Source organism: Bos javanicus, chromosome 9, assembly GCF_032452875.1.
Source record: "Bos javanicus breed banteng chromosome 9, ARS-OSU_banteng_1.0, whole genome shotgun sequence".
Lineage (NCBI taxonomy): Eukaryota > Metazoa > Chordata > Mammalia > Artiodactyla > Bovidae > Bos > Bos javanicus.
The window spans coordinates 93423164-93436813 of NC_083876.1; the positions used below are offsets into that span (position 1 = coordinate 93423164).

Below are 13650 nucleotides of genomic sequence, written 5' to 3' on the forward strand. Positions count from 1 at the left end.
ACATGTGTTCTTGGTCTGGTTTCAAAAACCACAGGAGTTTTACTATGCTTTAGAAAAGGATGGATATTTGCATTGTTTCTTTTGGGGTCAGTGGGAAACCAGTCTTCTAGAATCAGCACTAATAATCATGTTGTTTGTAAATAAGTGCTAAACTAGTACAAACCAAGACTACTGTGATGTGCCGCAGCGTTAAACACGCTCAAAGCAGCACTTCACACTGTCTCCAGTTACAAGTCTCATGCTCACACGATGCTCCTTTAGTCAACAAGACCAGTGAAGTCTTACCTTCCCTCTGGCTTTACTACCAGTGTTCTTTCGTAGTGGAGAAGATGGGAAATCAGACAGATAGGTAGACCTGACCTTTTAAGAAAAACTTCCCACACCTTGAAGCAAATAAAAAAACAAAAAGGAAGTTAGGAATCCTGTCTTTATTTTAAAAGTATAACTATATGAAAATTTATGGCTGCTTGAGCTACCTCAGTTCTCAGTATTTTATGTGCACATTTGTCAGCCACAAGGTTCTCTCAACAATTAAGTGTAGAGCCCACTGTGGGTCCAGGATTGTTCTGTGGAGGATGGAAGAGATTGAAGACAGGGACTTAATGGAATTGGTGATCCCACTAGAGAGATGTAAGGCCCTTAAACACTTCCCTTGTGCCAGGCACTGTGCTCAGAGCTTTGCAGGAATTATTTAGTCTAATCCTCAGAAGCCCAGAGAAGTAGGTACTATTATTTTCCACAGGAGGAAATCAAGGCTTGAGAGGTTAACTAAACTCTCAAAGGGTTGTTTGAGAATTATATAAGACACCATAACGCACTATATCAGTCAAGTGTAGATTTTGTTTTCTACGAAAAAGAAAAAATCCAAACAAAACAAAGCAAAAAAAAAAAAAAAAATTAGTAGCTTAAACAGAAGTTTACTTCTCTCTCTCATAAACCAAGTTTGGAGGTAGAAAGGAACCAAGCCAGCACCACAGCTGTCCTTAAAGACATGGGCATACCTACCTCCAAGGGGTCTGGGAAATGTGTAGATGGTTTTTTACAGAAACGTGGGTTTCTCGGACCAAAGGTGAGAACAGATGTTAAATTAGGCAACCTGCATGTCTGTCACATGTATGCAAAGTGCTGGGCACCGGATAAACACAATAAATGCTAAGCAATAATCATTATGAAACTCAAAGCAGCCCAGAAGTGGCGTCGTTTATTAAGTACATCTATTTCTGCCTGAAGTTTTCCCTTTACTAGACTCACACCCTATCCTTAAATAGGGATGAGTGAGAAGAAGGGAGTATGTGCTGGGTGCTCCAAAGGCTGCCTTCTGGGAGCACTAACTCCCAGGGCTGGCCTCTCCTTTTTCTCCTCCAGACACGTGAGGTGGTTTGCCCCATGGTTTGCACCTGTGGAAAGGTAGCAGAAAGCCAGGTCATGACACAAAGCAAGGATGCTGCCCAGGCCTGGGTATGTTCCAGCCTGGGCTCCTCCTTTCTTCCCGTGCCCCCTTTCAGGGACTGCAGATGATAGCTCTGGCCTCTCGCAAATGCAGAAGGAGCAGGGCAGTCATACTGCATAACTCCAGGGGATAAGCAGCCACACTGGACACAGGTGTCCTTTATGTCAGTGATGATAAGCACAACAGTCCTTGGCACTGTGCAAACAGGAGGCTCTGGGAAGGGGGCAAACTGTAACTTATGGGTTGAGTGTCAACTCATTTGGTTTATTTGTTTCAAAGAGTTTCCCATGGATCATCTCAACTTTACAAATTCCTAGTAAGAGCGACAGCTCTGACAGCATAAAACATCTACAGTGTATGGATCTGATGAGTTTTTCACAGCTTCTTAAAACTTCTAAGCTGTTTTTAGGCCTAAGATTCTATTATGGACAGAGCTGGCTTATCAGAGCAGTTGGATGGTTAGGATAGATGGATAGGGTGAAGTGGACAGGATGGTAGGGATAAAAGCTGGAGTTTCCAGCTACTTCATCATTGGTATGGACCAGGAAGTGGGGGTTGGTGGGGAGATGATAAAAGAACGGAGACGTGGGAACTTCACCTTTCCATTTCCTTACCCCATACCTAATTGATTACCAAAGTCTATCAATATGTTATCTCCTTGCCCTCTTTGCCATGGAGGGCCGCTGCAAGCATGCAGGAGACTGTGCAAATTAGACACCCCATCCTCAAGCAGGACTCAATGGGTGGCAAGTAAGGCTCTGGCTGAAGACCCCACTCACATCCTCGGTTGGAAGCCCTTGGTCGGTGAAAAATCCACACATTCTTAAATTGTGGACTCTTCGGAATCACTTCACTTACCTCCATCCCCACGGTCCCTCCTGCCTCCTTCCACCTCCACCATCTCTTATCTCTCACATGGAGGATGCTCCCTCAAGACAGAGAACTGGGAGAGAAGCACAAAGGCTCTCAAATTTAGGCTTCGGCGTGGTCCCCAATTACGGTTATCCCTTTAGTCCTAGAGATACAATGACTAGACGGAAAGAAAAGATGCTGATCCTGCTATTTGTTTTTAGACTTGTGATCCATCAACAGACCACACAGCCTGTGGGGCTCTGTGAATTAATGAAAACTACGTCAATTTCAGAGGTAATTCTGTGGAAAGCACATTTGTATCGCCTCCTATTTTCTAGGCTGAGTATGTTTTTTAAAGTGTAACCATTAAAACAGACTCACTTTAGGATGCTCTTTTATTATTCTTGAGTGTCCTTGTGCACGGAGAGGCTCCGCACTTGAAGGAGGCGGGCTGGACGCCCAGGGCCCGCCCCCGGCCCACGCCCACTCTCTCCGGCCCCGCCTCTCTTCCCAGCAGCCCGAGGGCCGCGTGACCACCCGGACCCCGGGGTCAGCCCCCGGGGCGCGGAGGCCTGGCCCGAGTCCCATCGCGCGGCGCTCGGGGGACAAACGCGGGTGTAGCTGGGCTGCGGGTGGGTGCGGGGGCTGGCCCCGCGCCTCATGCCGTCCGGGACGCCCTTTGCCTTCCTGCCTGGGTTATTTCTCCTCGCTCTTCGGGTTTCAGCCACGTTTCCTCCGGGAAGCCTTCCCTGGGGCCCCGGCTTGCGTCAGCGCCTTCGTTCACTTCCCTCGTAGAGCCCTGCGCCTTTTCCTTTCCAGCGCGTTGTCTCTGCGCAACTAGACACTTTTGCGTGGGGTCACTTGATTAGTGGCGAGCTAGTGGACAGTGCTGGAAGTTCCTTTTTTTAAAAAAAAATTCTCAGTGTGGTGGCCGCAGAGTCGAGCACAGGGCTGGTGTGGAGTAGGCAGGCCTCGGCAATTATCTGCTGAATGAATGGAGTTGAATCAAGAAGCCGCCTGCCCAGCTGTTCCTGTAGTTTATCCTTTGGGAGGGAAAACTTTACCCCACATCGTCCCTGAGAAAAGCAGGTCACCAGCACCACAGACAGAAGGACAGCCTGGGAGGAGACGTCTGAGGGTCAGACAGACGCCAGGGAGGCCACTGACTTAAGTCCTATAGTAACATGCTACAATGTGGAAATATCCTTTAAGTTAGGGAGAGAAAAAAAATATTTATGCTTAACCACTTGGGCATTTCTAGAGGAATGCCCTGATAAACAAATTCCCCAGTGAAATTATGTCATTTGGTGTAAGAACAGCATATAACCAAATCCTTTGGCCCTTAGGAGAACAATCAAATGACTGTCAGTAATTTACCCTTCAGAGTGCCACCTGATTCTCTTAATGAATTAGGGACAAAATGAAGATAAGGAGAGTGAAATAAATGTCACAAATGTGTTACGTTAATGCACGAGTTATTTATTATTTGGAGTTTATTGTGCTTGATAGTTTTATTGTAGAAATTTATATGTACTAAGAAGCAATAACAAAGATAACCAATAACAAAGATTCAGGCCTTCAGATAAGTTGCTAAAATCTTTCCAGAAAATTGAGATTAGCTCTCTAAATGATTTCCTTTATATTCTTGACTAATACAAAATGACCTTAAATATGTTTACTTTTTGAGTATTTACTTATGGGAACTAGAGTGATGTTATCAATAAAGTGCTTTTATTTAAGCAGTAGGTTATCAGTGACAGAAGCCATACAGATGAATGTATGACATGATGTAATCATTGGAGAGAATATTAAAATACACTAGTAGGTGCTCAATAAGTGATTGTGACGATGGCAAAACGAGGACAATCCTGGGAATAAACTGAAGAAATGCCATTGAACACACATTTGTCTAAAAGTTATAGAACATTTCTAAACTAGGCTGTAATAAAAAAATTATTACACATTCAAAATGTGGACAGTCCAGTATAAGATACATAGTACGGCGTTCCAAAATGTATTAAAGAAATAAATGTAATTTATTTCATTGCTGTTACTACGTTTCCAGGGACTTTGGAGAGGAACTGGAGTGGTCACTGGTGACCCTTGGAGAAGGAAATGGCAATTCTCCAGTATTCTTGCCTGGAGAATTCCATGGACAGAGGAGCTTGGCGGGCTGCAGTCTATGGGGTCACAGAGTTGGACACGACTGAGTGACTACAACACACACACACACACTCACACACTCACTCACTCTCTGGTGAACCTGACTTAGGGTTCTGGAAGTCTAGTTCCAGCATTGGTGGATTCCAGCATCACTTCAAACTAGACTGAGGATTAGGGCGAGGTGCCCAGCCGATGGCAGCCAACAAGGCAGAGCTGCAGGGAATGCTGTTAGGTGGGAAAGTCTGAACTCACGTCTTTTCTGGCCAGATCCTCCATGACGTTTCATGGCAGCTCTATGTATGTCTAATGAGTGTGTGTGTATGTGTGTGTATGCTCTGTCATGTTCGACTCTTTGCGATCCCAGGGACTGTAGCTAGCTAGGTTCCTCTGTCCATGGAATTCTCCAGGTAAGCATACTGGAGTGGGTTGCCATTTCCTTCTCCAGGGGATCTTCCTGACCAGGGATTGAACCCATGTCTCCTGCACTGGCAGGTGGATTCTTTACCACTGCACCACCTGGGAGATGATTAGATAGCCTCGTGGACTCAATGAACATGAATTTGACCAAACCCTGTGAGAAAGTGGACAGAGGAGCCTGGCATGCTGCAGTCCATGAGGTCTCAGAGAGGCACACGACTTAGCGACTGAACAATAAGTATGTTTTAGGTAACAGTTTATCTCCCCTGTTGAGGACAGAAGGAAGCTAGTATTTTTCTTTTTATTCTCAGGGAATGTCACAAGCTAGATTCTAGACAAGTTTGTTGAAAAAAAAAAAGTGTAGTTTGTCCCTCTCCCCATCCAGTTTATTATCCCCTCTATAATATTCTTAGTAAATATAGTAGTGCTCTTGTTAGTCAAGAGTCCCCACATGTCTTTAAATTATTTCTTGCCTAGATTTTTGTTTTCAGATCCTAGTTGTTTTGCATCCTAAATTTAACAACTATTACATTTGCATAGTTGTTTCAAGTCAAATGCTGTATCCCGTATCTTGCATTTACTCCGTTATTCACTGCTAACATCTAAATCAGAGATGTGAAAAGGACAATTGTTTAGTGCTTTTTAAAGTCCCTCACCAAGATAAGTAGGGAAATCCCATTAGCTCCATTCATAGCATTTCTCATAAATCTAAAAGGAAAGCAAGTATCCAAAGCCTTATTCTTTAATAGTTCTTATTTGTAAAACTTTTGACAGGGCTTTAGTCTAAATTGGTTCCAAATTATGTAAAGAACACTGAGAAATATGATGGATAGTGAATCGTGATAGTTTCAGTTATTGAATAAATAACCAGAACAGTAAAAGGGGACTAATCTTAAAGCAAACAGTGTGATGAGGCAGAGAGAACAGAACTGTGGCATTCTTAAACTACCATCTGGCTCAATCCTTTTTAAGTGGGCAGGTTTGAAGAGCCTTTTATTCAGTGCCCTAAAACTTATTCAGAGGGAATCGTATTGGAGTATCAGGTTTTCATAACGTTAACCCCCACCCCCCCCAAACCCAACCCCATTTTTGTAACCAAAAAGTAATGTTTAACAAAGTGCTGGGTAATCCTCTGGCTAACCGTGAGGGTGTGGGGCATTTGGTGGGGGTCAGGTCAGCTGCAGGTAGGGGGGTCCCGCTCTGCAGCTTTTGGGCCTTCACCTCCTCAGCTCCTTCGTGGCTAGAGTAACTTATTAATGTCAATATGGTTTGAAATTTAGGCAAGAGGTGTAAAAATAAAGAATTCATTAGGAAAAATGAATGTGGTCATTTCCAGTACTTTATTTTCCATTTGAAAACTACTGTAGAGTCTCCATATAGGATAATCGAGGCAACTAACAACAGAAACTATAATCTACAGCTCAAATCGTGCTTTTTGAAACTATTACATGACTTTGCTTTTGAGAAATGTGAACCTATTACATGACTTTCTAACAGACCTAACAATTGCAATTTTGTTTATTAAGTCCTGGATTTTTAAATGAAACTGTTAAGAGGCTTTTCTTTTGTTTTCTCAAGAAGGTGTGTTTGAGAAGCCTAGGTTGAATAAAGAGGAGCCCACTACTACTGTCAGGGACGCTTTTGAAAAGGTATTTTAGCATTCTCTGTGGTTTAAGAGACAAAACCAAGTCCTGCCGGCTTTGTGTCGTGCTTCTCCCACAGACTGCAGTGCCTTCTGTCTGCTTTAGGGTGTGGCATCTGCCATTGGGGAGGAGAAGCTGGCATGTGTCGCCTTTTATAGCAGACTGACTTCATTGTGCTGGGGGCCTCGATTTCATAGCCTCTTGGTTCCAATCTTCTAGTTCACTTGCTGAAGCAAAAGGAATTAAAAAAGATTTCGACCTATATACCTAGTTTTTTTTCAAGTTTCATGATTTTTCTATATAGAAAAAAAGTGTTAAGAAAAGGGCCAGAGGTGAACTTGGTGACTCATTTTCCCTTTTTAGGATTAGTTGTGAAAATAAGCCACAAAATATGGCTACACTTGTAAAACTGATATTGATATATTTTATCAGTTGGAAAAAATGTATTTTTATGACTATATGTGTACATTTAGTTGGACTATAAATGTCTAAAAGCATAAATATGTAATTGAGTTTAGAATATATGTATAAATACATACGCAAAACAGACATATATTTGTATTTGCATATGAAAACTTAAAAAATTCAACTTGTGTGGTATCATCATGTAATTAGTATGTATTTGACTATATAAAGGGAGAAAATCCAGGAGAAAATGAAAAGAGGCACACTGACAAAGATGTAGTATTCTCTTGGCAAAAACTGATGAATGATTTGGCATGAATTCACCTTACATTCCTCTTACTCACTTACACTTGATGATATAACTCCTGTTTTCCAGTTGTTTGCATAGATTTGCAATTTGTTGTTTCTACATTCTATATAGAATGACTCTTGGGTATACACCTGATTCCCCTCCTCCACCATCAGTCTCCAGTTTTTCACATCTATCCTTTTCTATTTAGTCAAGTAACATATTTACACTTGGTCAAGCAAACAAAAATAACCACTGCAGTTGAAATAAACTAAAATAGTCTTTATGGAAAGCTGAAGAATTAGATGATTTTAGAAAGCTACATTCTACCAAAATCATACATATCATTTCAGCTAGCAGGACTTCTTGAAAGCTCTGGTTTCAGATGCTTTCTCTCTGTGAAAACTGAGTCCACACTAGTACAACTGAGCTATTGTTTAGGTTAAGAAGTCCTGCTTTGGAAGATATTCAAGATGTTACTAGGTGACAGATTCACAATAATAAAAACATTTAAAACATCAAAAAGTGATAAAACAATGGATAGTATTTGAAGAAAAAGTGTGAAACGTTTTTGCTGCAGATTAGATTTGATGGATTTACATCATCACTGATCTTATGTTTATGAAATATAACATATTTTAGTTTTGTTTCACGTTACTTAGAAATGAACTCATATCAAGAGGGTTAACTGTGCACATAACCTCTAAAATAGGATGAAAGGCGTCATACAGATTTATGAAGACATGAGATAAACCTTAGCTCTTGCTATTATGGCACCAATAGTTAAATTTCCACATGCAAGTTGTTGGGAGCATAACACACCACTCTACACATTTGAAGGCTTTCCTTCAGAGAGAAGACAGGCAAGTGCATTGTGAGAAAATGCTCCTTTGGGAATACTTTTGTGTTTTCATTAATAAAGCCTACGTGGGCTTCCCTGGTGGCTCAGATCGTAAAGAATGCAACGCAGGAGACCCCAGTTCGATCCCCGAGTTGGGAAGATCCCCTGGAGAAGGGAATGGCTACCTACTCCAGTGTCCTTGCCTGGAGAATCCCATAGACAGAGGAGCCTTGTGGGCTATAGTCCATGGGGTCACAGAGTCTCAGACAGAACTGAGGGACGAAGCGTGCAGGCACACACACACTGTCTTAAAAAAAAGTTATATCGGCATTTCTTTGGGGCAGGTGCAGTCAGTAATAAGCATGTATTGAGTACCTGCTGTGTACAGGGCACAGAGCTCCTGGAATGAGGCTAACCTTCAGTTAAAACTCTTTGCTAATTTTGCAGTTTGAAGAAGTTGTGGGAATCACACTAATGGCCCGAAATCAAGGGAGAGAGGCTAACATGCTGAAAAATTACATAACTGTTGGGAGAGGCAGTGCTTTTGCACAGATTGCCCAAATATTTTCTTTCTCCGTCGGCTCCTCGTAACCTTTGAGGCCAACAGACAACTTTGTTCCCCGGCCCTTCTCTCCCTCTTTTGTCTGCTCGTCAGACTCGTTTTCCACCTTTGTATCGTGTCTTTTAGACGTGAAAACAAACACGCGAACGCCCGGTTGGCAAGGCGACGGAGGCACGAGGGGACAGTGCAGCCTCCGGTCGCCCCACGCCCGCCGCGCTCCGGACGCCAGCGGCGCGGACCGACCCGAGCTCCCCAGCCCGGGGCCGCCGGTGCCCGCGAGGCTGCACCCGGGCCGGGTGGGCAGGAGGGCGCAGGGCCCGCGGGCCGCGGCGGCCCAGGGCTGAGTCCAGTCCGCGTTTTGCGAGTGCGCCCGAGCAGAGAGAAGTGGATAATAGTTGCTCGGGCTCGCCCGGCTCCCTCTCAAGCCATGCTGGGCCCGAGCGGCTCAAGTCAGTCGTGTATTTTTACCCATATCCGGGGTAGAGAGGAAAAAGAGAAAAAGTTTCATTTAAACCTGCACTAAAAACTTTCACCCTGAAATCACACAGCGGGAACAGGCCCAGACCGTAAGGCGTAGACTCCCGGTTCGGCTCCGGCGGGGCCCTTGGAGTGAGGGGAGTGGGGAGGGGGCTCGCTCGATTCCCGTCGGGGCGTGTGGATGCGCACAGGAGGGGCCGCGGACTAAAAAGTGGGTTTTATTGTCTCCCCCCGCGCGCCGCTCCCCCCCCCCCGCCCCGGCCTCGCCACGCCGCGGCGATCATGGCCGCGCGGGCAGCAGCAGCAGCGCGGGCGGGCAGCGGCGAGCGGCGGGCGCCCCCGGGGCCGCGGCCGGCTCCCGGGGCCCGGGACCTGGAGGCGGGGGCGCGCGGCGCGGCGGCACCGGGACCCATGCTGGGGGGCGGCGACGGCAGCGGCCTGAGTAATGTGCACCACCACCCCCTGCACCCCCGTCACGAACTGAACATGGCCCATAACGCGAGCGCCGCGGCCGCGGTCGCCGCCAGCACTAACAGCGCCAAGAGCGGCGGCTCCGAGGCGGAGGGTGGAAGCGCCACCGCGCTGTCCTCCTCCTCCGCCGCCGCCGCCGCCGCCGCGGCGGCTGCGGCGTCCTCCTCTTCCTCCTCGTCGGGCCCGGGCTCGGCCATGGAGACGGGGCTGCTCCCCAACCACAAACTGAAAACCGTTGGCGAAGCCCCCGCCGCAGCGCCCCACCAGCAGCAGCACCACCACCACCATCACCACCACCATGCCCACCACCTCCAACACCACCACCACCACCATGCCCACCACCTCCACCACCTCCACCACCACGCACTACAGCAGCAGCTAAACCAGTTCCAGCAGCAGCAGCAGCAGCAGCAACCACAGCAGCAGCAGCAGCACCAACATCCCATTTCCAACAACAACAGGCTCGGCGGCGCGGGCGGCGGCACGCCTCAGCCCGGTGCCGACATGGAGCAGCCGCAACATGGAGGCGCCAAGGACGGTGCCGCTGCGGGCAGCCAGGCCGAGCCCCCGGGCCAGCCGCTGCTGAGCAAGCCGGGCGACGAGGACGACGCGCCGCCCAAAATGGGGGAGCCGGCAGGCGGCCGGTTCGAGCAGCCGGGCCTGGGCGCCCTGGGCGCGCAGCAGCAGCAGCAGCCGCCGCCGCCAGTCGCCGTGCCCGGGGGCGGCGGAGGCGGCGGCGGCGGCCCGGCGGCCGTCTCGGAGTTTAATAATTACTATGGCAGCGCTGCCCCAGCTAGCGGCGGCCCCGGCGGCCGCGCTGGGCCTTGCTTTGATCAACATGGCGGACAACAAAGCCCCGGGATGGGGCTGATGCACTCCGCCTCAGCTGCCGCCGGAGCCCCCAACAGCATGGACCCCCTGCAGAACTCCCACGAAGGGTACCCCAACAGCCAGTACAACCATTATCCGGGCTACAGCCGGCCCAGCGCGGGCGGCGGCGGCGGCGGCGGCGGTGGAGGAGGAGGAGGAGGAGGAGGCAGCGGAGGAGGAGGAGGAGGAGGAGGAGGAGCAGGAGGAGCGGGAGCTGTGGCGGCGGCGGCCGCGGCGGCGGCGGCAGCAGCAGCAGCAGGAGGCGGCGGCGGCGGCTATGGGGGCTCGTCCTCGGGGTACGGGGTGCTGAGCTCCCCCCGGCAGCAGGGCGGCGGCATGATGATGGGCCCCGGGGGCGGCGGGGCCGCGAGCCTCAGCAAGGCGGCCGCCGGCGCGGCGGCGGCGGCAGCGGCGGCGGCGGCGACGGGGGGCTTCCAGCGCTTCGCCGGGCAGAACCAGCACCCGTCGGGGGCCACCCCGACCCTCAACCAGCTGCTCACCTCGCCCAGCCCCATGATGAGGAGCTACGGCGGCAGCTACCCGGACTACAGCAGCCCCAGCGCGCCGCCGCCGCCGCCGCCGCCGTCGCAGCCCCAGTCCCAGGCGGCAGCAGCGGCGGCGGGGGCGGCGGCGGGCGGCCAGCAGGCGGCCGCGGGCATGGGCTTGGGCAAGGACATGGGCGCCCAGTACGCCGCTGCCAGCCCGGCCTGGGCGGCCGCGCAACAAAGGAGCCACCCGGCGATGAGCCCCGGCACCCCCGGCCCGACCATGGGCAGATCCCAGGTAACCCCCGCGCCGGCCGGGCCTGCTTCCGCCGCGGCGGCCTCGCCGCGCGCCCTGTAGTTTCTTTTCTTTCCGCGTTACTTTTTCTGCGTCTTCGGCCCTGGTGGGGGTTGGTGGTGGTGTGTGTGTGTGAGGCGGCGGTGGGGAGGTGGGGGAGCGAGGCGCCCAAAGCCATTTTAACTCGCGGCTGCCTCGCTCCGAGGCCCGGCGGCGCGCAGGGTCGGAGTGCGCGGCCCGGGGCCCCGGGGGGCGGAAAGGGGGTCCCCTCGCCGAGGCCCGGGACGGGCGCCGCGGTGGCCGGTCGCCGAGCGCCCGCCTCGACACCCCCGCCCTGGGCGCCGAGCCGCGCGGCCGGGACCGCGCCACCGGGAAGCCGTGTGGGCGCTGGGGACCGTTCGGGCAGCTTTATTTTATTTATTTATTTATTTTTACCACAGAAATAGGCGCTCCGGGCCGGTAGGGTCTGAGGAGGAATAACTGCCCCCCGCTTCTCGGGTAGCGCCCACCATGAGCTCGAACTGAGGAAAGAATGAGGAACTTTGTCCTACCTCAGGCCACACCGCGTTTTTCCCTCTTATAGCTCACAAGGTGAAGGCAGGAGAAGAAAAAAAAAAAAAAGGTTAGCTTTGTGGCAGCCGAGCGTGTGTTTCGTAGTTGTGCCCAGGCATTCGGCGATATTCGACGCGGGCTTCGAGTTTTGAGCGTTTAGTAGCCAAAAAGAGTACCCACGTTTTACAACGATGGGGAGGAAAACGACCCTAAAATATATCGATTCATTCCCAAGAATAAGCCGGGGAAATCCATTATTTGGCTTGCAGGCTGCTTGAAAGGAGTCACCTTCAACGGACAGGCTGCGTTAAAGGAACACATTCCGGTTAAACTGAACTTATTTGGATCGTGGGTTAGGCGTACGTTTTTAGTCAGCGAACCCAGGGAGGGAGCAGACCAGAGAAAATGGATCTTTTTGGATCAGATTTATTTGGATTTTTAATTTCCGCCCCCCCCCCCCCCCAAGTCCTTCAGCGTTATTAGGAAGAGTCCTGCACTCTTGCTGTTTCTCGCTCGGAGGCTGAGCCTAAAGACTGGCTTGATCTCCTTTGCAAGGTTTGGAATTTGAATTGTGGAGGTAAACTGGCTGTAATAGTCTCCAGACAGCTGCCTCTGAGTTGACATCTAATCTGCCATCTGATTGGCTCCCCTCTCACCATTGGGCATTTAGCACTGCTGATGTAAATAGAAGTGCTGAGCAGTACAGTCACAAAAATTCTTGCCACAAATAATAACTGAGCTCTATTACATGCAGATGTAAGGTGGAATATTATTTAAAGCTTAAATTATTATGAATGACAGTTACTAATAAGAGGATTAAATACCTAAAAACATTACACTGGTGTCCAGTATTGGGCACTTAGAAAATTCAGCTGTTTGACAGTCTCAGCATGGCCATTGCATATCTCATTCACTATAATTGTAGGGTGAGGATATGGCAATTGAAAAAGAATTAAACCAAAAATTTTACCAATTTCTGGATTTGGAAAGCTTTTATAAAATTACCCTTTATGGATTAAACCATGAAAAAATTTGGAATTATGTCATCACAAGTAGTTTAATATAAAATTAAAACTTGTAACATTAAAAATGTCATGATTCTGATAGCCAGTGGTATATTTTAGTAATATTAGCTTTATAACAAGATTAAAACTATATTTCTGGTAAGTTGTGCTTTAACAATCCTGATCGTTTTTAGATGTTAGTGTATGAGGGGTTTCAGTTAGAATGGACGTGATGTTTAAGAAAACATGAAATGGGGAAACTATAATAATTTTTGGAGACAGCAATTAGTTAAAAGGGAAGAAATGGACGTTGTGAAATTTAAAAAATTATTTTGTATTTGCTTCTGATTTGGAAGCAAATGCCTCAGGAATCTTTTTCCCCCCCTTGATTATTTTGCTAGATTAGGTTATATGAGCCTTATTTGAACTGCTTACACAGTGTTTTAGGGAAACTGTATTACATGCAAATTGTGCTGGGTTTCTTCCAAATAGTTTTTCTTTCAGGGACATTAGAATTTTTTAAACTTTTTTAACGTTAAAATATGTTAAAAAGGAATAATGGTGGCTGTAATATCTGTTTTTATTTAGCTCATTTACTTTAGGAAGGTGCATTTTAATAATAACCGTATTTTAGATGAGAGACTTGTCAGAATGTGTGCATTACTGAATTTAACAGATAATCATGTGAATCCCAGGCTGAGGACGTTGGGAGTCCACTCCTTTCTAATCTTCAGTTAGTAGAGTTTTACTGTTAATGATAATACATTTTCCTATTCTTCATAGAAAACTTGGGATTCTGATTTTTTTGATTCGGATAGGTGAAAACATAGGAAAACTTTGTGTAAATAAACCCATGTAATTAATTTGGAAAAGA

At 48.3% G+C, this 13650-nt stretch overlaps 1 protein-coding gene across 9 annotated transcripts in view; it reads left to right on the plus strand.

The window, feature by feature from the left end:
• Window positions 1-9194: 9194 nt before the first annotated feature.
• ARID1B (AT-rich interaction domain 1B) overlaps window positions 9195-13650 on the plus strand; it is a 435615-nt gene continuing 431159 nt past the window's right edge. For 8 of the 9 annotated variants that reach the window (XM_061428404.1, XM_061428400.1, XM_061428403.1 and 5 more), the window contains exon 1: window positions 9367-11223. In XM_061428404.1, the coding sequence (XP_061284388.1) occupies window positions 9382-11223 (1842 nt within the window). In that variant the 5' untranslated portion in view covers window positions 9367-9381. Of the gene's footprint in view, window positions 11224-13650 lie in introns of all 9 variants that reach the window. The other variant, XM_061428408.1, reaches the window with a different exon arrangement.